This window comes from Gopherus evgoodei, chromosome 3 (assembly GCF_007399415.2).
Source record: "Gopherus evgoodei ecotype Sinaloan lineage chromosome 3, rGopEvg1_v1.p, whole genome shotgun sequence".
NCBI lineage: Eukaryota > Metazoa > Chordata > Testudines > Testudinidae > Gopherus > Gopherus evgoodei.
The window spans coordinates 2865150-2891752 of record NC_044324.1 but is presented as its reverse complement, the minus strand read 5'-3'; the positions used below and the strand labels follow the sequence as shown (position 1 = coordinate 2891752).

The 26603-nt window shown below is 56.9% G+C and overlaps 2 protein-coding genes across 4 annotated transcripts in view; one reads left to right on the top strand and one right to left on the bottom strand.

The window, feature by feature from the left end:
- Positions 1 to 12016, bottom strand: part of SPRYD3 (SPRY domain containing 3) — a 35317-nt gene extending 23301 nt beyond the window's left edge. The window contains exons 1-6 of one of the 3 annotated variants that reach the window (XM_030554513.1): positions 11916 to 12016; positions 7613 to 7759; positions 6383 to 6458; positions 5444 to 5568; positions 4027 to 4162; positions 3460 to 3648 (exon numbers count right to left, since the gene is read on the bottom strand). In XM_030554513.1, coding sequence (XP_030410373.1) covers positions 3460 to 3648; positions 4027 to 4162; positions 5444 to 5568; positions 6383 to 6458; positions 7613 to 7740 — 654 coding nt within the window. In that variant the 5' untranslated portion in view covers positions 7741 to 7759; positions 11916 to 12016. Of the gene's footprint in view, positions 1 to 3459; positions 3649 to 4026; positions 4163 to 5443; positions 5887 to 6382; positions 6461 to 7612; positions 7760 to 11915 lie in introns of those variants that run through there. The other 2 variants (XM_030554514.1, XM_030554515.1) reach the window with 2 other exon arrangements.
- A 7525-nt stretch (positions 12017 to 19541) lies between these two features.
- IGFBP6 (insulin like growth factor binding protein 6) lies at positions 19542 to 25466 on the top strand. The gene is made up of 4 exons (XM_030558392.1): positions 19542 to 19968; positions 22708 to 22859; positions 23305 to 23424; positions 24296 to 25466. Exons 1-4 carry the CDS (start codon positions 19587 to 19589, stop codon positions 24416 to 24418), a joined length of 777 nt encoding a protein of 258 aa, XP_030414252.1. The 5' UTR covers positions 19542 to 19586; the 3' UTR covers positions 24419 to 25466.
- Positions 25467 to 26603: the final 1137 nt, after the last annotated feature.

Sequence of the window (26603 nt, the reverse complement as noted above, 5' to 3'; positions counted from 1 at the left end):
CCTCAGTTTTGCCATCTGTGAACGAAGGATTGCCTTTGTCTTCCTCTACAAGGGGGCTCTGGGATCCCCAGGAGGAGATGAAAGTACAAGCACGGGGTATCTTCCGGAGGGATATTTCCCCTAGTAACCAACAAGCAACGAGTGCCTGTGCTCCAGCTGATGCCTTCCACCCTGGCCAGACCAGGGAGGAGGTGGTGGTGGTATGCTTGGCGTTGGGGAGAGCCCTCATGAACAAGAATGGGCTCCAGACACGGCTTTGCCTTTCATCACAGCCCCACTCACTCCAATCCCCCAGACTAAGCCGGCCTCATAAGCCCCGCTGTGATGTCAGCAGATATTATCGGCCCTAATTTTACAGGGCAGGAAACGGGCAGTCAGAGCAGAGCTTTGCCCGTGGTCAGAGTGGATCAGAGGCAGGAATAGGACCCAGGAGCCCTGACTCCCAGTCCACTGCTTTAACCACAGCTCTCCCACTGCCGTGGGACAGCATGCGTCAGAGCTGTTCGAACATGCGGGACTCAGGGTGCCCTGGAAGCATCAGGGGTAATGCAGCAGCCACAGGCTCTATCTCCATTAGAAGAGAAGTGAGCATCCAGACACAGCGACAAAGAAAGTGTAGGATTCAGACGCCCAATGTAGGATCCAGCAGTTTCCTTTCTCACCCTACCGAACACAGCAGGATAAGCGCTAGGTCCTATAGCTACGCCAACAAGCCTCACTGATGGGTTCGCTTGTGATGCCGGGTGCTGCCCCCACTAGCTCTGGGGAGCAGCCAGAGCACAGAGGTCCCTGCTCCCCAAAGGCAGGGAGAAAAGCGAAGCCGTGTTCCAGACGGCGGAGCCAAAAATGGAGCCAGGAGAGCCCACTCAACTGGAGGCTCTCACAGCCTGGGGCAATGACCCACGTTGAGAGGTCAATGCTGGAGAGCACAGGCAGAGAACGTCCTGAGGAGCCCGCACAGATGCCCAGTGAGGCCAAAAAGGTGGGTTCTTGTTTCAGCCCACATCTCTTTGGGCCCATCCTCCCCTTTGATCGTCAGCTTTGTACCCTTGCAGGTAGGGAAAGGGGCTGAACAAGGCCTAGTGCTGGACCTTGCCTGCACCAGCAAGAAGCAGGTCCACAGGCTGGGCTTGTGGGACCAAGGCCCAGAAGCTCCATAACAACGCAGCCACGCAGAGAGATCATCACGTGGCAGCCTGAGATTTGCCCCCAGCCAACAAGGGACTTGCTCCTCACCCTGCTCCAGCCAGGGTAAAACCCACCCGATAATTATAGGTACAACACTCCACTAGCCATGGCAGCTGGGAAACAGAAACCGCAGGGCAGCGCTCCAAGCCACACAGCAGCATCCAGACCACTGCAAACCAGCATCCCCAGCAAGGATGGAAACACCTGCTCCTGGATTACTCGGCTAGCTTCAGCAGCAAGCGAACCAACCAGCCTGCGGGACTCCACCTGCAGCGTCGCTCTCAGGAGTGCCCTACAGTGGAGATTTTAGTGGGTGGAGCTGCAGGGAGAAGGATACAATTGCCAAGCTCATTGTATTACAGCAGCCCCGATGACAGCCGGGCATCCCAAGGACATGTTCATACCCTTCCACAGGCCCACACTTGGCTTGTTAGCTTTGCAGCCCTCTGCATGACAGACAGAGGCTTTGCACCTGGCGGGATCAGTAAAGAGAGGCCTTGCCAACTCTGAGGGCGGGGCCACCCATGAATGACAGAGGCAAGGGAGTGAGGACTCCTGGGCTCTACCCCCAGCTCTGGGAGGGTGCATAGGCAGGGATTGGGAGTCAGGATTCCTGGATTTTATACTGCCCTAGAGATCGCAGCTAGTCATTTTCCCCAGGTGTGAAAAAGGGGCTAACAACACTCATCTGCAGATCTCACCGTGCTTTGCAAAGATGGCGGAAGCGTGGTGCTGGAGCAATTGCGAAGCCCTGGAGCTCACAGCCAGCCAGGGCTAGAAGCACTTGGGGCATCGGTAGAAATGCTTTCGGGACTAGCGCACATCTTCAGAATTGATCTTGGTAGAAAGCCGCTCCCAGTTCTACACAGTTAACAAAGATGTCCCAGATCTGTGGGGCAGAACGGCAGCCACGAGACCTGAGAGACCTCGAGGCTTTGATCCCCAGGCCAAGTGAGATGGAGTGAGTGCCTGGACCGTAACGCAGCAGAGTCCAAACCAGTGACTTCTGGACCCCCAAGCTAAGCACAGATCACGCACAGCTAGTAGCCAATTTTCAGCTACTGCTGCTTCCCAGTGCCGAGCGGAAAGGAGGCACTAAGAGACCTTGGCAAAGACTTCAAGGCTCTACCCTCTAACTGGGTGGTGATTACTTCCAAGGCACCTATGAGATCATGCATCGCTGCCAGGGGTGCCCAAAAAGCAAAGCCAAGCAAGGTTTTCAAAGGAGCGGCTTGGAACAATTCCACTCCTTTGATGAATTTCCAGGGAGTAGAGGGAAATCCCCAGCACTACCCCCACCTGGAGCTTGGCTAAAAATAAATAAGCATCTGTGTGTTTGTGAAATTAACAGCGTCAGCAATCTCGCTTTGGAGAAATAGATCACACAAGCCTGCACATTCTTGGGTAATGCTAATTCTATCGAGCAGTTAGCCAGCATTTCCCCCCGCCCAGATCACAAAGCACTACATGCAGGCAGATCAGCATCACTGTCCCTGTTTCACACAAGGAGAAACTGAGGCACTGGAAAGAGAACCAAGGGTTCCAGACTCCTAGTGCAGAGCCATGTTCACTAGACATGGGGTAGCAGCTGGGGAGAAAAGATGCCAGTTTGGTCTCTCTGGTTCCTTGGGCTCCCCTATTATTGTATCCACTTGTTGTCTCTCGTTTTAGACTTAGTTTATCAGTTCCTCAGGGCAGATCTGGTCTGGGTTTGTCCAACGCTGGACATTGGGGCACCTAGAGGCTATCGCGGTACAACTGTAGCTTACAAGGCAGAGAAGGAGAATCTTTAAAACCTTATTCCTAGCTCCAACCTGTGCCCTGCCTGCCAGAGACCCTTAGTCCGGGCCCTTTGGATTCAGAGGAATTTCCCCGTTTGACATCACAGCCCCTGGCAATCCCGGTAAGAACCCAAACTAACAAAACCACAGAGCCAACCCGCCAAGCTCAGACCACTCCCTCCCCACAGCGCAGAGCCCAACAGCTGCTGTAGAGAGAGGTCAATCCCTGAGGGGACCCTGATCACTCGCCAGCTAGTCCTGCAGCCAATACCCTGCACAGCACGGACTCTGTAGACCACTGCCAGCGGCACTTGGGGCACAGGGTTAAGCTCTCTTTGGAATCCAGAGGGGCAGGAGACCCCGGGCAGGGGGAATGGCAGGAACTGGGTTATCTTAGCTCTAAGAAAGGACCAGATTCAAAGCCTGCGCCCAAGCTGGAGGCCGACGTTGCCCCAGGTCACCCCTGCAGGGAGCCAATCAGCTCACTCACCGTGCCGCAGACCTTCACGTCGTGAAGCCGGCCCCACTCGTCCTCATAGCTGTCCACCATCATGATACTGTCGTCCTCCTCGTTGCCCAGCTCGGCGTGAAGGTGGAGCCGAACCTCCTCTCCCAGTGAGTGCATCCCCACGGCAGGGAAGAGCCCATCCGGGGACAGCGGCATTATGGTGGAGCCAACCTGTGGGATACAATCAGCAAGACCCTCCATGAGCCTCCTGTACCTCTGGTGTCACCTGCTCACAGCACGACAGGGCCCTGGTATCTCAGCCGATCCTGCCAGCAGTAGGGGAGTGAGCCATGGGAGCTGAACCTATGGGGTTAGGGAGTCTCTGTGGGTCACAGCTGAGTCATGCCACTGGAGGAAGCCTGCTCTACTGCGAATCTAGAGGATCTAGCCCCAAGAAGAGCAGCTCACACATCCTGCCAATCTCTGCAGAGCCTGCCCTGTGACTATGGGAGAGTTCCACCGGCAACTTGGTTTTCGACAGATCTCTCCCCCCATAAGCAGTAAGAAACCCAGCCGGATCCGCAACTGTTTCTACTGAGCAGCTCTCACCCTCTTTCCGTTCTTGGTGAAGAATATCTGGGCCGTCTGGACCTCAAAAGAAACCGGCTCAATCCCGCAGCCGATCCGATCCCCTGAGCTGCACTTCGTCCCAAACTGTCGGCCCTTCGCTCTGCCATTGTAGAGTCTGCGGGTGCGAAGAGCAAGAAATGACCTCAGAAAGCATCGCAGACGTCCCAACGGCAGACTTGCTTGCACCCCGGCTCAGCACAAAGGGCAAAATGAACATGCAGGGGAGGGAGGAACACTTTGTGCCTATAGACCTCTGGGCCTCTGCGGCGACACACAGCACTGTCAGGGCATCGTCGATGGAGCCACCCTCCCATTCGCATAGTAAGTGTTCAGGTGTCGCAGATAATCCCAGGTAGCACTCAGCTAACCTCAATGCAGTTGCACCGACCCCTGCAAGAAGCCACCTGGACACCGGACAGCTTGGTATCCAGCTAAGTCAGCCTGGCCGTCTACCCACCTTAGGTACTTATCTGGCCTCCATCAGCAGGGCTCTGAGCACTCCACAGTCTTTAACATATGGTAGGTGTGAGGCAGGGCTGGGCTGGCATCCCCATGTACTGATGGGGAACCAACACGACTTACCCAAGATCACCCTGGGAGTCTGAGAGGCTTGAGCCCAGGTCTCCCAAGCGCCAGCCTGGCACCCTAACCCCTGGCCATCCTTCCTCTCTGGACATGAGGGGATGAGCACAGGAGAGTACAGACCTCACCACAGATGTGGTGCTGCCTCGGAAGGGAAGCAGATGGTACAGCTCAGTGGAGTGCCCAGCAGAGTGCTGATGGCTGCTTAAGAATCTAGGGCTGACAGCACCAGACATGCCATGGCAGTAGCAGCTTGGCATTTTTTCCAGGTTTACACAGTCCTTTTAACCAGAGATAAGGAACATGCAGCTCCAGCACAAGATGGGAGGTCTACGTGTTGAGCAATCTACATGTCGTTTCCCCACTAAACCTCTGACTGCCAGAAATTGGGATTGGACGACAGTGGATGGATCACTCAATAAAGTGCCTTGTTCGGTTTGTTCCCTTTGAAGCAGCTGGCACCGGCCACTGTGGGAAGACAGGACACGGGGCTGGCTGGGCCACTGGTCTGACCCAGTATGCCCATTCCTTCGTTTCTATAATGATTGCCAGCTCAAGGCTTTTACTGCTGATCAAATTAATTCCTGCATCCACCCAACCCCCCATACAAGAGTCACAGCCCTACTGACAGCGCCCAGCACCTAAAGCCCCCTGTGTAGCAGGCCTCAGCTAAGCAATCTGTGCCCCTCCACTCCCCCTAGCCCTTTTGAACCAGCAGCTCAGGAAATGCCACAGGAGACGCATGCACCAATGTGCTCCCCAGCCACGCCTCAACGCTCCGCTAATCTGGCCAGCAGGGCAGCACCCAACTCACTTGCCGTCGTCAGCATGGTAGGCCACGGAATCAGGCAGCCACCCCGGCTGATGGTCCAGGCTGTAATATTGTGGCACAAGGCCCACGGCAATGGTCCCCCGCACACCACTGTCTACAATCGATACCTGCAAGTTGTTACGAGAACAATCGTTTTCCATTCCAACAGCAGCACTTCCGGCCACAAACATGGGCTTGGCTCCTCACTGGCACCTGCTCACGCTAACACAGCAGCTTGGCTGATCAGCTAGGGCACCGCCATGCTCCACAATGACAAGTTGGCTGCACCTCCCACAACAGGGGTGGCGAGAGAATTTAGACTCGAGTGAGGGAGAATGGAGAAAAAACCAACAGCATAGGCCAGGCTCCATCTCTGAGAACAGAGCTTGAGCTGCTTGGCTTATCAAAGAGAAGATCAAGACGTGATTTGATCAGTCTCCAAGTACCTTCATGGGGAGAAAACACTGGGTATTAAAGGGCTCTATCATCTAGCAGAGAAAGGCAGACCAAGAACCCATGGCTGGAAGTTAAAGCCAGACACAGGACACCACTTTGTAACAGTGAGGGTCATTAACCACCAGCATAAGTCACCAGTGGAAGTGGTGGATTCCATCTAAGGACTCGGATCCAGACTGGATGGCTCTCTGGAAGGGCGGCTTTAGTCAGTTACTGGGCTCATTACAGGGGTAACTGGGGGAAATTCCCTGGCTGGTGTTATGCAGAAGGCCCCTTCCAGTCTTAGCATTCAGGAATCTCAGTACAGAAATCCCTGGCTGAACATATGGTGAAGCCAGCAGAGCTCCGAGACGCAGCACGCTGGGCTAGCAAGAGAGGACAAGAGATGGTGCCACCAGGAGAGCACACACACACACACACACACGTAAGGATCTTTAGATCAGCTCCGGCCCAGGGAGTTCACCCAGCCCCCGCAGGCGAGATTACCTCAAAGTAGTTGTTGTCTTTGGTCAGTGGGCGGGGGGCGACGTAACAGCCAACCTCCCCCGAGTTCCCATGGTAACTGCAGACAAGAAATAAGAGGTTGGGTTACTTAAACATCGTGATCTGGGCTATGCACTTTAAATGGCAAGAGATGGCAGGGTCTGGGTAGTCGACCACGCCCATCTGGCGAAGGTGCCCATCATGCTCACCTGCCAGCTGAGCTAGCGAATGGAACAGCCATTACCCAATTCATCGTCAAGTGCCCCCGGGGCAGGAGACTAAGGCCTGGAGTTTCAGAAGCGACTGGCAATTTTGGGTGCCCCATTTGAGATGCCTTGGAGGGGGCCAATTCTCAGACAGACCTGAGCACCTGCACTCTGGAAATCAGGCCCCTTGGAGGTGTCTCAAATTAGGCCTGGAACAGTTAGGCCCGAGGGCTCAGAAAGCAGATGGGACAGCTCTGCTTCCTGGCTGCAGTCCCAGGGCATTCCACAAGGCTGCTGGTCCTAAGCAGCAGAAGTCCCTCGTTCCCCACTCCCCTTACTTGTGGGATTTGCTGCTCAGTCCAATCAGCCGCCTGCCAGGCCTTGAAAACACCACATCTGCAAACAACATTCTGCAGTTCTAGTGCACTTCGAAGCACGTTACATACACTTATGCCTTATGGAGAGGTGGGTCAGTATCCTTCCCCCACAACCCAATTTACATATCAGGAAACTGAGGCACGGGAGGGAAGGGATTGCCTTAGGCGATGCCAGGAAAAGAATCTCTCCGCTCTAGGGAAGCCTTGTTGCTTGGGACATTAATTAGTCAGGAGAATGTACTGTACGTCACAACCACATCCAACCAGCAACACTGGATGGAGGAGGCGATGGATACAATGAGCCAATGGGCCTTTTCTAGTTCTAATCTTTGTGAGTCTCAACCCACTGGCATAACCTCAGGCTGCATCATTGTTCAGTGAAGATGTTCAGTTTAAAGTGTCCAGCCGACACCTTTGGGCGCAACACCCAGTGCAGAGAAATGATTAGATTGGAGCTCTCAAGCAAGGCCTTCAGAAACCTCACCAATTTCACTTTATTGCTTCATTTCCTAGCTGCAGAGGCAGAGTGAGATGGTCCCCGGACACAGGGGACCCCTCCCCCGTGCCAGGCGAGAAGGCTGCTGGCCATTCCCTGTTATGGCTGCTCCTTGCTCTGCATCCACTTTCCAGTTTGCCAGCCCCGCCAGTACCTCAGTGTGTCCCCGTCGACGAGAATGTGTTTGAATCTCTCCTGATAGCGGACAGCCCGCACCTCTCGAATCTCCCGGATCCTCCTCCTCCAGTTCAGGAACCGGTAGTGGAGGTTCAAGTCATCCATTATGACTGTGAGAGTCAACCTATTGAAAGGAAGTGGGTAAGAAGTTAGCTACCTAGCACATACAACAGGTGGCATAAGACCCTGGAGTCCCCCGGCCAAGATACCGTCCCTGCTCCTGAAAAGCCAAGACAGCCACAAGGCATTAGCCAGACATCAGAGAAGACTAGGCTCTTCGAATCACTGAAAGGCAGTAACAGCATATACGTCCTCCATTGGCCTTCCTACATTTCACACCTAGCAATCCACTGTGTTAACGGTTACATTACTCCGAGGGATCGGGAGCCAGACAGGCGCTCCTGTTCTCTTACTGTAGGCTGTGATCGAATGCTAGAGCATGCACAATGCACCTGATAAACCAGTCAGAAAGTATTATCCCTGTTCTACAGGGGTAAACTGAGGCACAGATAGAGGCAGTGACTTGCCCAAGAATACACAAAAGTCAGCAGCAGAAAAGGGGAGAAAATCCAGGAGTTCTGACTCACAGCCCCTGCTTCAACCTCTAAACTCCCCACTCCCAGCCAGTGGGTAGAACCCAGGTGTCTTGACTCACAGTCCTAGCTCTAACCACAAGAACACACTTCCTCTATTACTAGCCACTAAGACAGAAACCTACAAAGAGATAACAGCTAAGACTACATGCCAGTGGCAAGATAGCATCCAGAGGGTCAAACAAAAACTAACACCACTCTCTGGTGCTAATACGCCATGGGGGGAAAGCTGTACAGAAACACCAGGAATTGGAAACAGACGCACTCTTCAAAGATCACAGGGGGTACAGAGGAGGAGCGAGAGAAAGCAGCACTGGTTACAACACAATGCTGGCCTCACCCCCCAGGCCACACTGTGTCCACACACACAGTTATTCCTCCCCGAGCCCTCAAAGAAACCTTGCCTCTTCTAACCCATGCAATCAAACCCAGCTGGACCGATACACCCTGCAGCTGTTTCCAGGTCTCTTAGCCCCACCATCTCTCACACAACACTGAGACCTTTCTGACCCCCCCGGCTCCAAAGACAGCCCCTTGCCACCACCCATTCCCAAAGCTAAGCCCCTGTGCTGGGAGTCACACATAGAGCATCCGGGATTTGGCAGGTCCAACAGAGTAAGAAAGGTGCAGGAGACAAGGTCTAACAGGGATTTTGCTCCCAGACCAGAGATGGGGACATGAGCGTCACTGATTGTCTGCTCAGCTAGAACAGCACTAAATTATTATTGTTTATATTCTGTAGCACTTAGGAGGCCCAGTCATGGACCAAGAGCCCACTGCGCTAGATACCACACAAATGACAATCGCTTGCCCCAAAGAGTTTACCATCTAAGCATAAGGCAAGAGACCACAGATGGATACAGACAGATGGGAGAGCCCAAGGAAACAACGTTGGTGTAGATGACGGGCAGCATTCTGTGTAGCACCACAGCAAAGCAGAGCTTTAAGGAGAATCTTGGAGGAGGACAACGAGGTAGCGTTGTGGATGTTTACAAGCAGCGCCTCCCGAACGTGAAGGGCAGGATGGGACAAAGCAGAAGGCACTTGTTTGAAAATGTAACAAGATGGTGACAGAGGCTGGCATCATGGACTGGTCGGAGGAGCGAGTCAACATCTCGACAGTGACTGAGATGACAGGTAGGGCAGGAAGAACTTCCAAGACAGCAGGAAGACCTGCAACCCCAGCTCAGAAGCAGAGATCATCAGGGCGAATCTGCCCAGCCTCCCCAAAAAGGGGGTGGTTTCTGACCAATCCTGAAACACAATAGAAGCTCACAGGGACTTGGACCCACCATAAATCCCTTTAAGAGTTTTAGCAAAGGATGTGACCTGTGTGTTGGGGAAAGGGAGAAGGGTTATTGCCTTTGAGGTTTCAAGTACAACAGGAGTCCATTCACTCAAGACAGCACAATTAGTGCGATCAGAGCACCAGTAAGACAAGCCTGGTATTTATTCAAGGCCACCGGCATTAGTGCAATCCAAAAACAGGGCTCGAAAAAGCCACACTCCCGGGATGAGTAGGGAGCTCCCAGAGGCTAGAAGAAGCGGCGCTGAAGGGGAACCAGGCCGTTTATTTCTACAGAGATCCAAGCTTCCTGTTCTTTAAAAAAAGGAAGGTACATTTCTAGCTCTTACAGTTGGGCAGACAACCATCCAAATGTGATCAGAGCCTTGGGCAGCACAATGCTGCCTAAGGCTATGTCTACACTACAGAGCCTATGCCGGCACAACGGCATCAGCATAGCAGCATACACCACCAGAAGGAGAAATTCTATTGGCACTACCTCCCCAAACGACATGAGCTATGCTGGTACAAGTCTGAAGTGTAGACCAGGCCTCAGTTTGCAGACAGACAGAGCCCCAGTGCCTTTGCTGCTACTCAGATCTTCCCCAAGAAGCCACTAAATTGATCAGCTTCACGTCAGTTTCATTCTGCCTGTTGGGAAAAATCACTAGCAGCAGTAGTTACTGGAGTTTTTTTCACTGCGGAGTAGCCTGAAGAGAGGCAGAGAAGGAAATAGCCTCCATGCACAAAGCATAAGGCTCGGCAGTAGGGTAAAGTGTCTTGTCTTTTCCTGAAGTCAGGAGAAAGCCAATTGGGGCACAGGTGGCATCAAATTAGTGGTGTCTGACTTTACAGACCTCATCTGCTCCATTCACGTCAGGTTTGATCAAGCAACAGCTACACCTTTAATGAGCACAGCACAACCAAAAAAAGGGCCTTTCACAGTCATTCAGGCTAGTTTTCAAATCCCCTCCACGGGTATCCCAGCCCTCACAACCCACCCTGGGCTTAGAGCATCCCCCCTCCCCCTCCCCTGGGTACCCCGCCCCCCACGACCCCCCCTTCCCAGCTATCCCTCCGCCTCCACCCACCCAGGGCATCCCTTCCCCTCCCCCCCACCTGCCCTGGGTATCCCCACCCCCCACGACCCCCCCCTTCCCAGCTATCCCTCCGCCTCCACCCACCCAGAGCATCCCTATCCCTTCCCCTCCCCCCCACCTGCCCTGGGTATCCCCGCCCCCTACGACGCCCCCTTCCCAGCTATCCCTCTGCCTCCACCCACCCAGGGCATCCCTTCCCCTCCCCCCCACCTGCCCTGGGTATCCCCACCCCCCACGACCCCCCCTTCCCAGCTATCCCTCTGCCTCCACCCACCCAGGGCATCCCTTCCCCTCCCCCCCACCTGCCCTGGGTATCCCCACCCCCCACGACCCCCCCTTCTCAGCTATCCCTTCCCCTCCCCCCCACCTGCCCTGGGTATCCCCACCCCCCACGACCCCCCCTTCCCAGCTATCCCTCCGCCTCCACCCACCCAGAGCATCCCTTCCCCTCCCCCCCACCTGCCCTGGGTATCCCCACCCCCCACGACCCCCCCTTCCCAGCTATCCCTCCGCCTCCGCCTCCACCCACCCAGGGCATCCCTTCCCCTCCCCCCCACCTGCCCTGGGTATCCCCACCCCCCACGACCCCCCCTTCCCAGCTATCCCTCTGCCTCCACCCACCCAGGGCATCCCTTCCCCTCCCCCCCACCTGCCCTGGGTATCCCCACCCCCCACGACCCCCCTTCTCAGCTATCCCTTCCCCTCCCCCCCACCTGCCCTGGGTATCCCCACCCCCCACGACCCCCCCTTCCCAGCTATCCCTCCGCCTCCACCCACCCAGAGCATCCCTTCCCCTCCCCCCCACCTGCCCTGGGTATCCCCACCCCCCACGACCCCCCCTTCCCAGCTATCCCTCCGCCTCCACCCACCCAGGGCATCCCTTCCCCTCCCCCCCACCTGCCCTGGGTATCCCCACCCCCCACGACCCCCCCTTCCCAGCTATCCCTCCGCCTCCACCCACCCAGGGCATCCCTTCCCCTCCCCCCCACCTGCCCTGGGTATCCCCACCCCCCACGACCCCCCCTTCCCAGCTATCCCTCCGCCTCCACCCACCCAGAGCATCCCTTCCCCTCCCCCCCACCTGCCCTGGGTATCCCCACCCCCCACGACCCCCCCTTCCCAGCTATCCCTCCGCCTCCACCCACCCAGGGCATCCCTTCCCCTCCCCCCCACCTGCCCTGGGTATCCCCACCCCCCACGACCCCCCCTTCCCAGCTATCCCTCCGCCTCCACCCACCCAGGGCATCTCGTCCCCCCACTCCCCGGGTACCTCACCCCCCGCTGCCCCGGGCGCCCCCTCACCCAGCCAGGACCGTCCTCTCCCTCCATGGACCCCTCCCTACTCCGCTCTCCCGACCGGCTCCGGCTCTGCCGCCACCGCCTGCCTCAGGTCACATCCGGATGCCCCCCCGCGCCGGCTCTTCTTCTTCCCGCCCCCACAGCCAGTCCGACCAATCCCCGAGCGATCCGTTTTGACGGGCAGGACTCCTCACCAATCGGAGACTGGGAGGGGAGAGCGCGGGGCGGGGGCTGAGCGGGAGGCCCGGCCGGGGGCTGGTCATGTGACGCTAGCGGCTCTGGAGGATGCGCTGCTGGTGATGACGCCCTGCGCTCGGGGCGCGTGATTATGACGTGTAAAGTGGGGGTGGGGGCTAAGGGCTGTCCCTGGGCTGCAGACAGCTTGGCCTCTAGATGGGGAAACCTGACCCCAGGAGTGGGGTTGGGGGCACTAGAATGGGGGACGCCTGGGCACTGGATTTGGGGGGTCCAGGGGGTATCCCTGGATGTTAAAAGGGGGGTGGGCGACTAGGGCCTTTTAATGGGGGACTGCTGGGGGTTAGACTGGGGGGCCCTAGACTGGGGGGACCTTATAATTGGGAATCCCAGGGCACTAGAATGGGGGGCCTCTGGGGACTAGAATGGGGGTGCCACCTAGAGCCCCTTATTGGGGACTTCCACAGGGGGCTATGAAAGGTTCCAGCTTAAGGCTCTTTAAAGGGCCCCCCTCCTCGGTGTCCTAGAATGGAGGAGATGCCACCTAAGGCCCGTACAGCAGAGGGACCCACCCAAGTCTTATAAGGGGATGATACCCCAGGGTTTTATGATGGGGGATCCCTGGGGCATTGTAAGTGAGGCGGACCACTGAGCCTTATAAAGGGGGGCACCCCCATGGCACTAGAATGGTGGGTGACTGGAAAGGCTGTGTAAAGGAAGGGGTCCTCCAGGACACTATAGCCCCCTCCCCAGGGCCTAGGCCTGTCATACTGTTTAGGTGCTGGTTGATATGGGGAGAGGAGGTGCCACCCGTTAACCCACCAGTAAGAGTCCTAGCCCCCTCCCCATTCTAACCAGTTGCCCCTGGACTTCACTTGTGGGCTCATCCACCCACTCAGTCTCACATATCAGCCTCTGGCTAGTAGGGTGGCTTGTCTAGCCCAGTAGCTCTCAAACTTTTTTACTGGTGACCCGTTTCACACAGCAAGCCTCTGAGTGTGACCCCCCCTTATAAATTAAAAACACTTTAAAACATATTTAACACAATTATAAATGCTGGAGGCAAAGCAGGGTTTGGGGGGGAGGCTGACAGCTCATGACCCCCCATATAATAATCTCCTGACCCCCAGTTTGAGAATCCCTAGCTGCTAGCTCATCAACATCATACATTTTCCAAGCCCTGGTTACTATTAGTTTGCGTGAGGAGATAACACAAAATTGCAAGCGATGGTATTCATACATTATTCTTCCACTCAAACTTTGGCTCTGGTGTTGGAAGGGTGGGCTAGTGGGTAGCACCCTGGCCTGGAACTCAGAAAACCTAGGTTCTGTTCCCAGTTAGTCACAAACTCCTCTTGCTAACCTTGGGCAAGTCACTTAATCAACTTTGTGTCCTAGTTCCCCATCTGTAAAATGGTACTAACAGCTGTGAGGGTGAACTCCATCAGTGAGTGGGGGAGGACTCATACAGTGAGGAGGGTCCTAGAAGGAACTGCAGGTTTGTTAGCAGCTTGGCAGGCCAGTGAAAAGCCTGCTGCTGCCTGGGCTGTACTTGTGAGACTTCAGGCCCTGAGTTGAGCTCCTGCATTGAAATTGCTATGGCCCCTGCTGGTGGGTAGTTCACCTCTCTGCATTGCAGGTATCTCTGGGATGCTGCTTATTGTGTGGCAGCTCAGAGCTTCTGGCCTTTTGCAGCTCAGACACCTTCCAGGTTTCTAAGCAAGCAGGATATTTCCCTTGCTTCCCTACCCCATTGCCTATGATCTATTTTTTGAGCCTGGGGAATGTGCCCAAGGTAACCCCACCTGGGCTCCTAGCAGCTTGATGCATTGCTAGCAGGCTCTAGACTATGGGCTCTGTGACCAACCCGCTTCCTTCTCCCAGTCTTCCTCCCCCAGCAGAGCCAGGACTCAAGAGAACTAGCAGGTTCAGGCCCCACACTCTTCTGCTTTGCCCCCTTGATGCCCAATTCAGAGGGCTTTAGAGTGGCCAGACTTTACATGATCCTGAGCCAGCCTAAAAAGGACTTGATCATTTTACTGCTTATGTCCCACCCCAGGAGGGGCCAACTCTTTCCCTTGCACCTCCAGAGCTCCCCTGCCCCACTCTGGGAGGGGCTATCTCTGCCCCTCTCAGCCCCAGAGCACCTCTACTCCACTCAGGTGGGACAATCTCTGCCCTGCTCAACCCAAGAACCCTCTCACCCTGTCTTGTTGAGGGGTGGTCTCTGCCCCTCTCACGCCCACAGCCCCCCATCCGACCCTGAACAGGGCCATCTCAGCCCCTCTAACCCCAAATCCCCCCTGCCTCATGCTGGGAGGGGCCATCTTGGTCCCCCCCCTCCCCCATAGCAGAGCTCCCTCTGCCTCACCCTGGGAGGGAGCTGCCTCTATTCATCATCCTAGACATGCCTGCATTTGAACTCCACCTTCTTCTGTTTTACACCATGGGCCAAATTCTTTCCTGGAGTAACTCCCACCCCGCCTGGCCGGGCCTGAGGCCCCTCTCTCCTCTGATCCATAGCTCTTGCCTCCGCACGTGTTCCCTTCTCCCCTTAGCTCAAGCATTGCTTGGCTGACGTCCAGCCTAGCCCTCCAGTGAGCAGTGCCCATCCAGTCACTGGCCCTGCCGCAACATGAAGGGGACGGTGTCCAGATTGCTGGAGCGGCCTCATGTCCTTCAGAGCACTGCGGTGAGTCCTCTGGGCTGAGGAACAGCTGGGGCACCCGAGCGAAAAACCCTCTGCATTGACAAGAGCAGGTGGGTCACCTGATGGCCTGCAATAGCTGCTGGCGAGGATGATGTAAAGCCAGGGCCTCTGATACACACACACTCCCAGCGCTGCTCTGAGCCAGGACCTCCTCATTGCTAGGCAGCATGAGGGGGGATTTGGCTATCAAGGGAAATGCAAATTCCCTGCTCCCCAGCTAGGAGAATCTCTGTTTTTCTGTGGGTTGCATCACCCATTACTAAATTATTGCCCCCAGTCGAGGGCTCTGTAGTTGTTGCTGCCTCACACACAGAAGGCATCCAGAGATTCCCAGTGTTAGCAGGGACAGAACTCGGATGCACCCATCCAACAGCTCAGCCCTTGGAGTTAAAGGAGAATCTCCATCGGCAGCACAGGGCCTATGGCACACGGTGGAGTAGCTCTGATTCCCATCCAGCAGGGGGCAGTGGTGCACAGCCACTCACTGAGTGGAGGCAAAATGACTAGCTGAATGACTTCCTGAATCCTGTGGAAGAGCTGGCAATAAAACCTAGGAATCCCAGCTCCCACTTTGTTGTTCTGACCTCTCAAACACACAGCCAAGAACAGAGCCTGAGGGCTCTGGCGCCAGTTCCCCTAACCCCTGGATCACATCCCTCCCCCTCGGGTCCTATCCAAGGGGTCGTGTGAAGCTAAATCCATTAAAGATTAGGAAGCACTAAGATATGTGATAATCAGGTGCTGTAAGTGCCAAAAACAGACAGTCGGACCTTCAGCATAGCACGTGCCATGTAAATCACCCACCAATCCCTCCAAAAGCGCATGGCTGAGTCAGGGGCTACCCTTTGGGAAGCTATCCAGGCTTGGTTCATAGACCCCAAGGGATGGAACCTTTGCCACATCCCTTGGGAAGCTGTTCCCATGGCTGATTTCACTCCCAGCTACAAATCTGCCTCTTTTTTTTCCTGTTGGAACATCATGGACAAACGTAAACAGAGATCAGGCCTAGGGGTTAACATCCTGCCCTGGGGCAGCGCGCAGGGGCATCCTGGGTGGAAACTGGGGAAATGCAAAGAGGGTGAGGAGGGTGGAGTTCAGGAAAAGCAAGAAGCATGTTCCGCTCGGGGCCAAAGAACGCCTTGTTTATGGGAAATGGACTGTGGCTGCCTCCCAGGGCTGCTTGATTGTGTGCCAGAGCACGGAGCTGCCCTTGGGAGTCTTGCTCAGAAATCATCACCTCTTGGATGGCCTGGAACAATATCAGAGCCCCCCGCCCTGAGCGAGGGGGTCCCCCCTCTGTCCCCACAGCTCCAGGCCGGAGAAAGCAGATAGGCCGGTCCATCGCTAGCCCAGCTTTGCTTGCAGCTCTGGGGGTTGCATTTCAAAGGTGGCTCTGCTGCCCTGCAGCCAGTTAGTCCTCCGAAAGCGAAGGGTTAAGGGGCGCCATCCTGTGGCAAGCATCTGCAACAGTCGCTTCTTACCAGGGAGAGGTCCTGCCCCTGGGTTATGATTGGTACAAATTCAAGTTCAACAGCTACTTGGACAGTTAATTAACTGCACCTCTTTCCACGGCCCTTTGGGAGACTGGAGCCCTTACAAGTGGAGCTGCTTAATGACAACACTTCACTCTTCTCAGGCATCGAGTTTTACAAAGGAGGGTCACGATCCCCCTTTTCCCAGTGGATAAACAGAGACATGCTCAGGGTTTAGCTGATCGCCATATTTGGGGTCGGGAAGGAATTTTCCTCCCGGGCAGATTGGCAGAGGCGCTGGAGGTTTTTTGCCTTCCTCTGCAGCGTGGGGCATGGGTCAATTGCTGGTGGATTCTCTGCAGCTTGAGGTCTTCAAACCACAATTTGAAGACTTCAATAACTCGGACATAGGTTAGGGGTTTGTTATAGAAGTGGATGGGTAGGGTTCTGTGGCCTGCTTTGTGCAGGAGGTCAGACTAGATGATCATATTGGTCCCTTCTGACACTAAAATCTATGAGTCTATGAGAGACACCAGCAGGTTGAGTGACTCGCCCAAGATCACCAAGCAGCTGGGACTAGAATCGGGGTCCCAGCCCAGTGCTTGATCCACTAGGCCCAGTGCATCTTCAGGGTGTGTGTGTGTGAACTGCTACTGATGTAAAGGAAAATGAAGCATGAAATATTCTCAAGCACCTCTCCATCCAGGCTCCAGGGACAACCATTTGCTAAAGGCACAGTGCTTTGCTGAAGGTGATGCTGAGTTCGGCACCTTGCCCTATCCCGGACTTATGACCTTGGGTGAGTCCCTTTAAGGGCTCTGTGCCTCGGTTTCCCCATATGTAAAACGGGGCAAATAATACTGACCTGCCTACATCCCAGGAGGGTTTTGAGGATTAACCAGCTGCCAGTTGTAAAGGGATTTGGCTGAACAGCACTGGATGGGAAAGCTGTGTAACACTGATTTCTGTCTGCCCCTCTTACCCCCATGCTCTTGGAATCTATAAGGATTTGCAGGAGCAGAATCCAACACAAAACTGAATTCTGTTATTTAAAACATGTAAGAAAAGTTGATTATTGAAAATGAGAAGCAAGGAATGCTGGAAGCAATGGGGGAGGTAGCCAGAACAGAAACTCTGGAAGTGAGGAGTTAAAATTTCCACGAAATACTAACAACATCTGAAGATCTTTACTGACGTTAATAGAGCCCTATGAGAGAGATAGGAAAGTAATATCATCTGCACTCTCCAGACATGGAAACAGAGGCACAGGCAAAGAAAGTGACTCGGCCAAGGTCACACAGTCAGTGGCAGGGCTATTCATAGAACCCAGGAGTCCTAATTCCCAGTTCTGTGCTCTAGCCACTAGACTACACTTCCTCCCAGAGCCAGGAACAAAACTCTGGTATCCTGACTCCCATTCCCCTCCTGTAACCTCTAAACCACACTCTCCAGAGCTGAAAATGGGACCCAGGAGTCCTGACTCCGAGTTCCTCCTGTTCTAACCACTAGACAGCACTTGCCCCCAGAGCCAAGAACTCAGGCTGGGAATCCTGACCCTCAGTCCTCTGCTGCCACCACTATAACGCACCCCCTTCCAGAGCAAGACATCCAATGGACCTGACCCTCCCTAGGGTCCTGCTCTAACCGCTAGCCAGGAGCCCAGGAGGCCTGACTCCCATGCCCCGCTCTAATCAGTAGACCCAGCCTGCCAAATAAGCACATTGTTTTAAGACTCAGCTCTGCCCACACAAAGGCCAGCAGTAAAAATGATGTGTTATGTTTTAGGAAAGAATTAGACAGGGAAGGGAAATAGCTCAGAGATTGGATTACACAACAGAGATGGGCTGGAAGCATGAAATATTCCAGGCATTTAGGCTCCATGCAAAGGCAACAATATTCGTTCAGATCCTGAAAAAAAAAATGTACTTTTGAGGGAAGAAGAGAGAGGGGAAAAAAACCATGATCTCAGCCCAGCGCCCCCAGGGAAAGGAGGGGAAATCAGGGATTGGGCACCAGGAAATTGTTTGCTCTTCATTTCTTTCGGGTTGGCTTAAATGAAAGCAATTTCTGTTTGGTTGGGGGGGGCGTTGTTTGGTTTTTCAAAAAAGATGCTCAGAGAATTAGACCCAAATCACTGGAAGAGAAATTGCTAGAGGAGAGTGGGGGAGACGATGGGAGCTCCCACTTGGGAATGGGGGGAAGAAGATGGGAGCTGATCCTTTGGGACTGGGGGGGATGGAGATGGGAGCTGATCCCTTGGAAATGGAATGGGATGGAGGTGGGAGCTGATCCTTTGGGAATGAGGGAGATGAAGGTGGGCTCCCCCACTTGGGAATGGGCCTGGGCAGGATGGAGATGGGCCCTCCCACTTTGGAATGGGGGGTGGAGATGGGAGCCAGCTGCCCCCTTGGGAATGGGGAGGATGGAGATGGGATCTGATCCCTGGGAAATGGGGGGGGAGATGGAGATGGGCTCTCCCACTTGGGAATGGGGGGGTGAAGGTGGGAGCTGATCCCTTGGGAATGGGGGAGTATAGATGGGCTCTCCCACTTGGAAATGGGGGGGTGGATATGGGAGCTGATCCCTTGGGAATGGAGGGATAGAATCATAGAATATCAGGACTGGAAGAGACCTCAGGAGATCATCTAGTCCAACCCCCTGCTCAAAGCAGAACCAACACCAACTAAATCATATAGGATAGGAGGGAGCTACCTCTTGGGACGGGGGGGGGGATCAGGATTGGAACTGGGGACCCCTTGGGAAGGGGGATAAGGCCAGGAGCTTCCTCTTGGGACCGTGCGTCTGGGGAGGGGGGAGCATGTTTCCTTTCCACCTCCCCGGCCTGTCTCATTTCCTCTCTCAGCCTCTGCAGCTCAGAGGGGCTCGAGCGACTCCCCCCTCCAGCCGCCCCCAGAATCCCAGGAATGTCTGAGATGGCGAGAAGGGGGAAATTGAATTTGGAAATCAACATGGGTGGGGGAAGACGGGAGGGGTAGGGGTGAGAACAGAGAGTGGCCAGGGGGAGGAGCCGGGGGGAGCCCGGGAGGGGGGCAAGAGGAGAGAGTTTGGGGGGGGCAAAAGGGGGGCTGGAGCGCAGCTGGGGTGGGAGCGGAGCCGGGCAGCGCCCAGCCCCCTGCTCGGTGGGTGCCAGGGCTGTAGACACCTGGCGCTCCGGGGCCAGCGCTGGAGGCAGGTTGTGGGCTGGGCAGGGTATTTAAGGGCTGAGGCCGTGGGGAGGGAGCCCAGAGCAGTCGGGGCGCAGCACGGTCCGGCTCCTCCCCTGCCCAGCCGGCCAAGATGCTCCCGGGCTGCTGGCTGGTGTCTGCGCTGCTGCTGGCTCCGGGCTCCTGGGGCGCTCTGGGCCAATGCCCCAGCTGCGAGGACGGGGACCCCGCGGCCTGTGCCCCCAGAGCCGGCTGCCGGGCCCCCGAGAAGGCAGCGGCGGCGCCCCCCGACAGTGCCAAGGCGCCCCGGGAAGCCTGCGGGGAGAAGGGCTGCGCCCGGGCGCTGGGGGAGCCGTGCGGGGTCTACACGCCCAGCTGCGCCCGGGGACTGCGCTGCATCCCCCGGGCCGGCGAGCGGACCCCCCTGCACGCCCTGCTGCACGGCAAGGGGGTGTGCCGGGCCGTGGGGGGCAGGAAGGGCAGCCGCAACCACACGGAGCCCGAGCCCCCGGCAGGTGAGTGCGGGGCGGGCTGGGGGGAGCGGCCGCGGCTGGGGTTCGGGGCTGAGCCCAGATCTGGGGGGATCCTTGGAGACCCCCCCCAAGCTGAGCTTCGGGGTGAGGGCACAGAGCAGCCCTCGCCGAGGTGCTGAGCCCAGATCAGGGGGATCCCTGGTGCCACTTAGCAGCACCCCCAGGAGTTGGGGGGCAGCTCCCTGGTTTCTAAGAGCAAAGGCTGCAGCTTTCTCTCCCCCGCTCCCCGGAACTGAGTCTTTTTCCTGCCCCTAGAGGGGCAGGAGAAGATGGGTCTTTCCACTTGGGGGTTGCCATAGTGGGGTTCCCTGGCCAGGGAGCGCACCCCCACGGGAGTGGCTGGGCATTTCCGCTCTCCGGCTCAGAGGTGGGGAGGGTTCAGACCCCGGGGTTCTTCTGCAGGAGACCTGGGGGTGATGGGGAGGCTGAGTGGCTCCTTGTCTACCATCCAGCTGATGTGGAAAGGAGGGTGGAGAGGCTCCAAGTGGGTCGGGTCCCGCTAGCCCGGGGTTGGTTTGATGCTAGGTGTGTGTGTGGGGGGGTGTCTGGTAGAAGAGGGGGCTGGGAGCTGCCTGAGAAGAGTGGGGGGGGCATTCTCTCCCTTGAGCTGTCTCTACCGAGCTGTCTCTATCAGCCATGCTCACCCCTGCCTCAGCGCCTGCAGATGCCAATGGCCCATGGACGCTCTCAGCAGAAGTCCAGCAGGATCACGTCTACCCCAGCCCCATGGAGGTGTCCCTGCCAGGTGCCCTGATCCGGCCTGATCCCCACACACACACACACATTTCTGTGCTTCTGAAGTGGGCTCAGCCTCTTGGCTCCCTGAATGGGAGAAGGGGCATGTGGGCGGATATATGGCTTGGGAAGGGGGACAGGCCCTCCCCTGAGCCATGAGGGTGGGAGATGGGCCAGGGTGGTACAAACACAGACAGCCCCTGCCCCCCAGTCTAGCTACCAGCAGGCCAGCCCCCAGGGAGCTGCTGCCTTGAGCCAAACCTGGGAATGTGGCAAAGCAGGGGGGGGCCGGCAGTAGCTGATATTTGCCAGCAGAGGTTGGTCTCTGAGGGCCAAAGGCAGCTAGATAGAGGGCGGCACCATTGCATGGGAGCCTGGGACTGAACTTCCCCCAAGGTGCCTGGCTCAAAGCTCAGCTTTCTCAGCAGGCACCGGTCCGGGGGCGAGCCCCCTGGGCTTGGCCGGAGAGAGAGGGGGTGTCAGATGGCAACAGACAGGCTGCAGGGAGCTACCCAGAGCTAAGCCTCCATCAGGATTCAGGATACTGCTGTGGAGGGGGAGTTGAGTCCCCGCGCCGGCTGGGGGAGCTTGGAGGAATGCGATGAGGAGGAACATCATTACCTTGTAACAAACTCCACCCAGTCGGAGATGGCTGTGTATCAGGGATGGCGGGGGGGGGGGTCCTGGGGCAGATCTGAGCCACCCATCTCAGCAATGACATGAAGCACAGGGGCAAATCCCTTCCAGAGGGGGTATTCAGAGGAACCTCAACCTCTTCCTCCCCAACCCCTTTCAAGAACGGTGCTGGGGTCTGTGCTATTGTGTCCGAGCCCCCAGTGCAGCCTAAATTCTCCCCCGCTGCTTGCACCCCCCACCCCCCAAACTTCATGTTGGGCTCTTCCATAATAATGGATCCAGTAAAAAATCCCCCCCTCCACTCTAAATCTTGAGTCTACCTTAAACTGACTGTGTCTTGTCACCTGGGAGCCTTAGTCATAGAGCCGGGCCCCGTGGTGCTAGGGGCTGTACAAACACAGGACAAAAATGTTTAATAATCCAGGCTGGGAGGGTGAGAGGGGTGAGACCCAGCCCTGGCGCGGCTGCAGAATCCGCTGTTTGCTCCACCCCGCTATAAAGCAAAGGCTTCTCTCTAGCAGAGCAGAGATGCCTCGAGCAATTCCACCCAGGGCTAAGGCAGTGGGGGGGGCTGCTGCAGACGCAGAGGTGGTGGTGAGAGGGGATGTCCACGGCCATTCAATGACAGCAACACCCAAAGATGCTTCCCACTCTGTGGCAGCTGCTGTATTGAGGGACCCCATCTCTTTGGGGAAGGGCAGCTAGATCTGGTGGGGGTAGGAATTCAGGCCCATCTGTGGGTTCCTATGTCCTGCTCACCAATCCAAGGAGCGCTGGCTCCCCCCTGTGTCGGATCATGGGAGTGCAGGACGGGACGCTCGATATTGGGTACTGTGAGAACAACTTTGTTGGGGCGCTTGGCAAACAGTAATTTGGGGCAAGATTCCCTCCCCTCCCAGCCTGAACAACTTTCGGTGAACCTGGACACTGCTGCGGGGGTTCTGGGCACCAGGGCCCAAAAGGCTGAGGTCCCCCGAGCTCCTGGGTGCATGGAGCTGCAGGTGCTCCGTGGTGCTGGGTCCTGGGTGTCTCCAAGGGGACTGTGACACCCAGAGTTAGTGGTAGCTCCTGAACACAATGGCCTAGCTGCACCCTCACTCAGCCGGGGGGGAGGGGGCTGTATCTGCCATGGGCACCTGGCAATTGGTAAGGACGCAGCAAACTCACTTCACCCAAGCGACTAGGTTGGTGCAGCTCAGATGGCCTGTTTGCAGGCTTGAAGGGCCTGACCTCAACAGAAGCCACAGGGCCCTGTGCTGCACAGGACACTCTGGCTTCAGACTGGGGCAGGGAAGGGTGCATGGCAGGCTGAAGTCTAAGCACCACACTCTGTCTCCCTTTCCTCCGCAGGGGAGAGCCGGAAGGAGAGTCGCAGGGCGAGCCACCCCACGCTGGAGCCTCTGGCCCCCCAGCACCATGGTCCCCTGACAGAGGCGACCGGTGGCAAGGACCGGCTGCACCAGATCTCGCTGAACAGCGACGGCAAGCCGGACTTGGAGACGGTGCGTTGCAGGAGGGGGCAGGGACAGGGCAAGCACATGCCTCTGGAAGTCTGACGTGAGGCATCTCCTGCACAGGCACCCAGCGCCAGGAGAGAAAACACCCGGGTCCCCTGGCAGCGCTCCTGCAGCACCTCCGGCTGGCAATGGAGCAGCTGGGAGCTGCGGCCCTGCACCCCACAGTGCCCCCTGCTGGGAGAGGCTGGGGCTGAGTTTGCAGCATACAAACAGCTGTCCTGGGTTCTGCAATCACTGGACTGGAGTGCTCCTGCTGCAGGCAGATGAGCTCCCTGGCATGCTGGGTTGCCCCTATAGGCAGAGGCCAATGCATAGGCTGGCTGGGGCATGGGGGTAGATGGGTGGAGAAGAGGCAGCTGTGAGAGCTGGGCAGGGAAGCCCAGTGAGTCCTGTCCCTCCTGAGTTTGCAATCTGTCCTGTCCCCTGGCAGGCTCCGTGCCGCATGCACCTGGCAGCCGTTATGCTGGAGCTCAAGGCCCCGCTGTACCTGAGTGGAGAGGACATCTTCATTCCCAACTGCGACACCAAAGGCTTCTACAGGAAAAAACAGGTAGGGGCCAGGGCTGGGGCGGGTTCCCCTGGGCTGGGGCATCATGAGTGCTGGATGGAGTCAGAGCCGGGAGCTCTCCAGGTGCAAGGCATTGGCGGGGAGCCAGCAAGCGGCTGCCCAGACACAGCATTGGACTGGCTGCTGATCAACCCAGTGGGGCACTGACCTAGGGTGACCAGATGTCCTGATTTTATAGGGACAGTTCCAATTTTGGGGGGCTTTGACTTATATAGGTGCCTATTACCCCCACCCCCCACCCCCTGTCCCGAATTTTCACACTTGCTGCCTGGTCACCCTACACCGACCTTTGTGTCCACCCACTGGCCTAGCCAGACCTATGTCCTGTTGGCTGCCCTAGCAGATAAGTGCATGTGTCTTCTACCACCCCCTGTCATACTGGGCTAGTGCCTGGGACCACCTGGCTGTTACCCCAGATCGGGCACTGCCAGCTCCAAACAGCCAGAGATTTTAAACCAGGTCCCCCCAGCTCCTGAGCCGGGCTCTTTTTGCCTACCTGAGTTCTCATCCTTTACAGGACAGCACAGCCTAGTGGATACTGTACTGTTGCTGCCCTTCCCTCCTCAGTTTCCCCATCCATATGTAAAGCACTTGGCGATGGAGGGGTGCCAAGTGCTAGAAGAAAAGCTAGAAGATACCAATCTCCAGCTCTTTTCTGGAGCCATGAGGGTTAGAAACATACTCCCAATTTCTGGGAAGGATCTCAGCTTTCATTTAATGGTCCCATGACTCCAGGAGCTGGGGCTTCATTGTGGGGTGGTGGTGAAAATGCCTCAGATTACAAGACTGTCAGTCACTCCCTTGGTATGTCCTCTCTCACAGCCTCTCTCCCCCTTGTCTTTTCCTGTTCCAGTGCCGGGCATCCAAAGGACAGAGGCGAGGCCAGTGCTGGTGTGTGGATAAGAAGGGCCACCCGCTGGCCGGCTCAGGGGGGCTGGAGGGCAACCCCCATTGCCTGCCCAATGGGAGTGACTGAGAGGGGTGGGCTGGGCTCGAGCGGGGCTGGAGGAGGCTCAGACTGATAGACATTGCGGGAAGAAGAGCCCGAGGACGCAGAAGCATTTGCCTTTAATTTATTACCTGGCCCCGTGGCTGTTGGAAGGAGCTGGCCTGAAGGCAGCTTGGGGGCGCTGCCCTCCTGGAGATCGGCCTCTCCCACCTGCCCCATTCACACCCAGGACTGGCTGGGCACAGTTGGCAGGGAATAGCCCTGCAACCTGGCCCCTGGGGAGAAGTGGGGCTGGGCTAGCAGGGCTCCCTCCACCCCATGGCTCTGGGGTAGCAGCCTGGGGCCTATGCCGCTGCTTTGGGGGTCTGCTAGCGCAGGTGTTTGTTCAATAAGCTATTGGGAGTGGGGGGCAGGAGGGTCTGCAGCATCCCCTGGTGCTTCCAACCCCCCACCCACAGCTGCATTTCCTGCAAGGGGAGTTTCCCCCTTGGACTGGAGTAGGGGGGTAAACTGCTTTTCTGGATGGGGAACAATGACGGCTGGTATTGGAAGAGTGCTATTAATGTTGGATCTTGGCGGGGGGTACTCTGGGAAGGGCAGCATGGCTTTGGGGGACAGGCTGGAAACAGCCAGCAAGAGCTCGCCCCTGCACCCTCAAACTCAGGAGCCCCACCCACACCCGTCCACACACCCTGAGCTGCAGTGGGACACCAGTTAAGAAGCTGGGAGAAGGGCAGAGGGAATGGGAGGGGAGAAAGGGATGGAGGGGTTGGATGTGGGACAAGCAACCTGTCACTTTCTGACCTTCCTCCTGAATGTCCCCCTCTTCCCCTCAGGAAAGCTGCTGGCTGGGGAAGAGTCCTGCAGCCAGCTGGATGGGGCGGGGGGGGGGGCACTGGGGCAGAGGCAGCTGGAGTGGGAGTCAGGGCCAGGCTGCCCCCCCCCGCCCCCCATCCCCCAGCTCTGCTTTTGCTGTTACCTGTCCTGCAGCTCCTTTACCTTAGTGTGCTCTCCTGAGGATTGTTGGATGCTTCTGGGAGATTTTTATTTTAAATAAAGCTGAGTTTGGTTTTTGGAGGGCCTGGCGCTCGCCTGCTTTCTGCTGTGCCGCCCTCCTGGTGCCCTCCAGACCCCACCTTAGAGCTTGTCTAGCTGGGGAAATAGGCTGTACCCAGTGATGAGCTCCCAAAATCCTAAGAACCGGTTCCCTATTGGGCCCTCGGCAGCACTTTAGCGGTGGGGGGGGGTCTTCACTCGCTCCGGGTTTTTGGTGGCAGGTCCTTTACCTGGAGCGAGTGAAGACCGTCCCGCCACCGAAGACCCAGTAAGGAACCACACGGTGAGTACAAGCCCCACGTGCCTGTCTCCCTCCGCCATCTGACCCCAACCCACGTCCTGCCCCCAACTGCCCCCCTCAGAACCCACAACCCATCAAACCCCCCCCGCTCATTGTCCCCTGACCACCCGCTCCGGAGACCCCCACCCTAACTGCCCCCCTACCCAACTCGCCCCACTCCCTGTCCCCTGACTGCCCCGACCCCATCCACCACCAGCCCGAAAGACCACTGGAACTCCCATGCCTACCCAACCCCACCCCGTCCCCTGATCACTTCCCCAGAATCTCCACCCCCTCCAACCACTCCCTGCCCCTTATCCAACCCTTCCTCCCAGGCCCGGCCCCCTTACCATGCTGCTCAAAGCAGCAGGAGCTGCAGAGCTGCCCAGAGTGCTGGCGCCGGCAGCACGGCGTGCTGGGGCTCTGCGAGGGGGGGGGGAGTGGGGAAAGGACCGAGGGAGTCTCCCCAGCTAGGAGCTCAGGTGGGCCAAACAGGACGGTCCCACGGGCTGGATGTAGCCCGCAGACTGCAGTTTGCCCACCTGCTGGCCCCTTTAATAACCAGTTCTACACCAGCTTCTAAATTTAACAACCAGTTCTTGTGAACCGATGCGAACAAGCTGCAGCTCACCACTGGCTGTACCAGAATAACTAACCTGCCCTCAGTCCAGTTAGATGTCCTGGCGCCTATGGCCAGTCCACGCTATGGCCAGGCGCTGCCAGCGTATCCCCTGGTAGAAACACAGTTATGCCACCCTGACAAATGACAGACAGCATCTACGTGGGTTCTTTTGGTGGCACAGCAATGTTGGATAGGGGAACGTCACCACGCCTTTGTCCTGCAGACCTGGCCTATGTCAGTGTTGACCCTCCACC

Bases quoted from the DNA above. Each gene is read 5' to 3' on its own strand.
- IGFBP6 (XM_030558392.1), top strand. From the start codon at position 19,587: ATGCTCCCGGGCTGCTGGCTGGTGTCTGCGCTGCTGCTGGCTCCGGGC. The intron at 22,860-23,304 runs GTGCGTTGCAGG...GTCCCCTGGCAG, and splicing joins GCAAGCCGGACTTGGAGACG to GCTCCGTGCCGCATGCACCT. The intron at 23,425-24,295 runs GTAGGGGCCAGG...TTCCTGTTCCAG, and splicing joins GCTTCTACAGGAAAAAACAG to TGCCGGGCATCCAAAGGACA.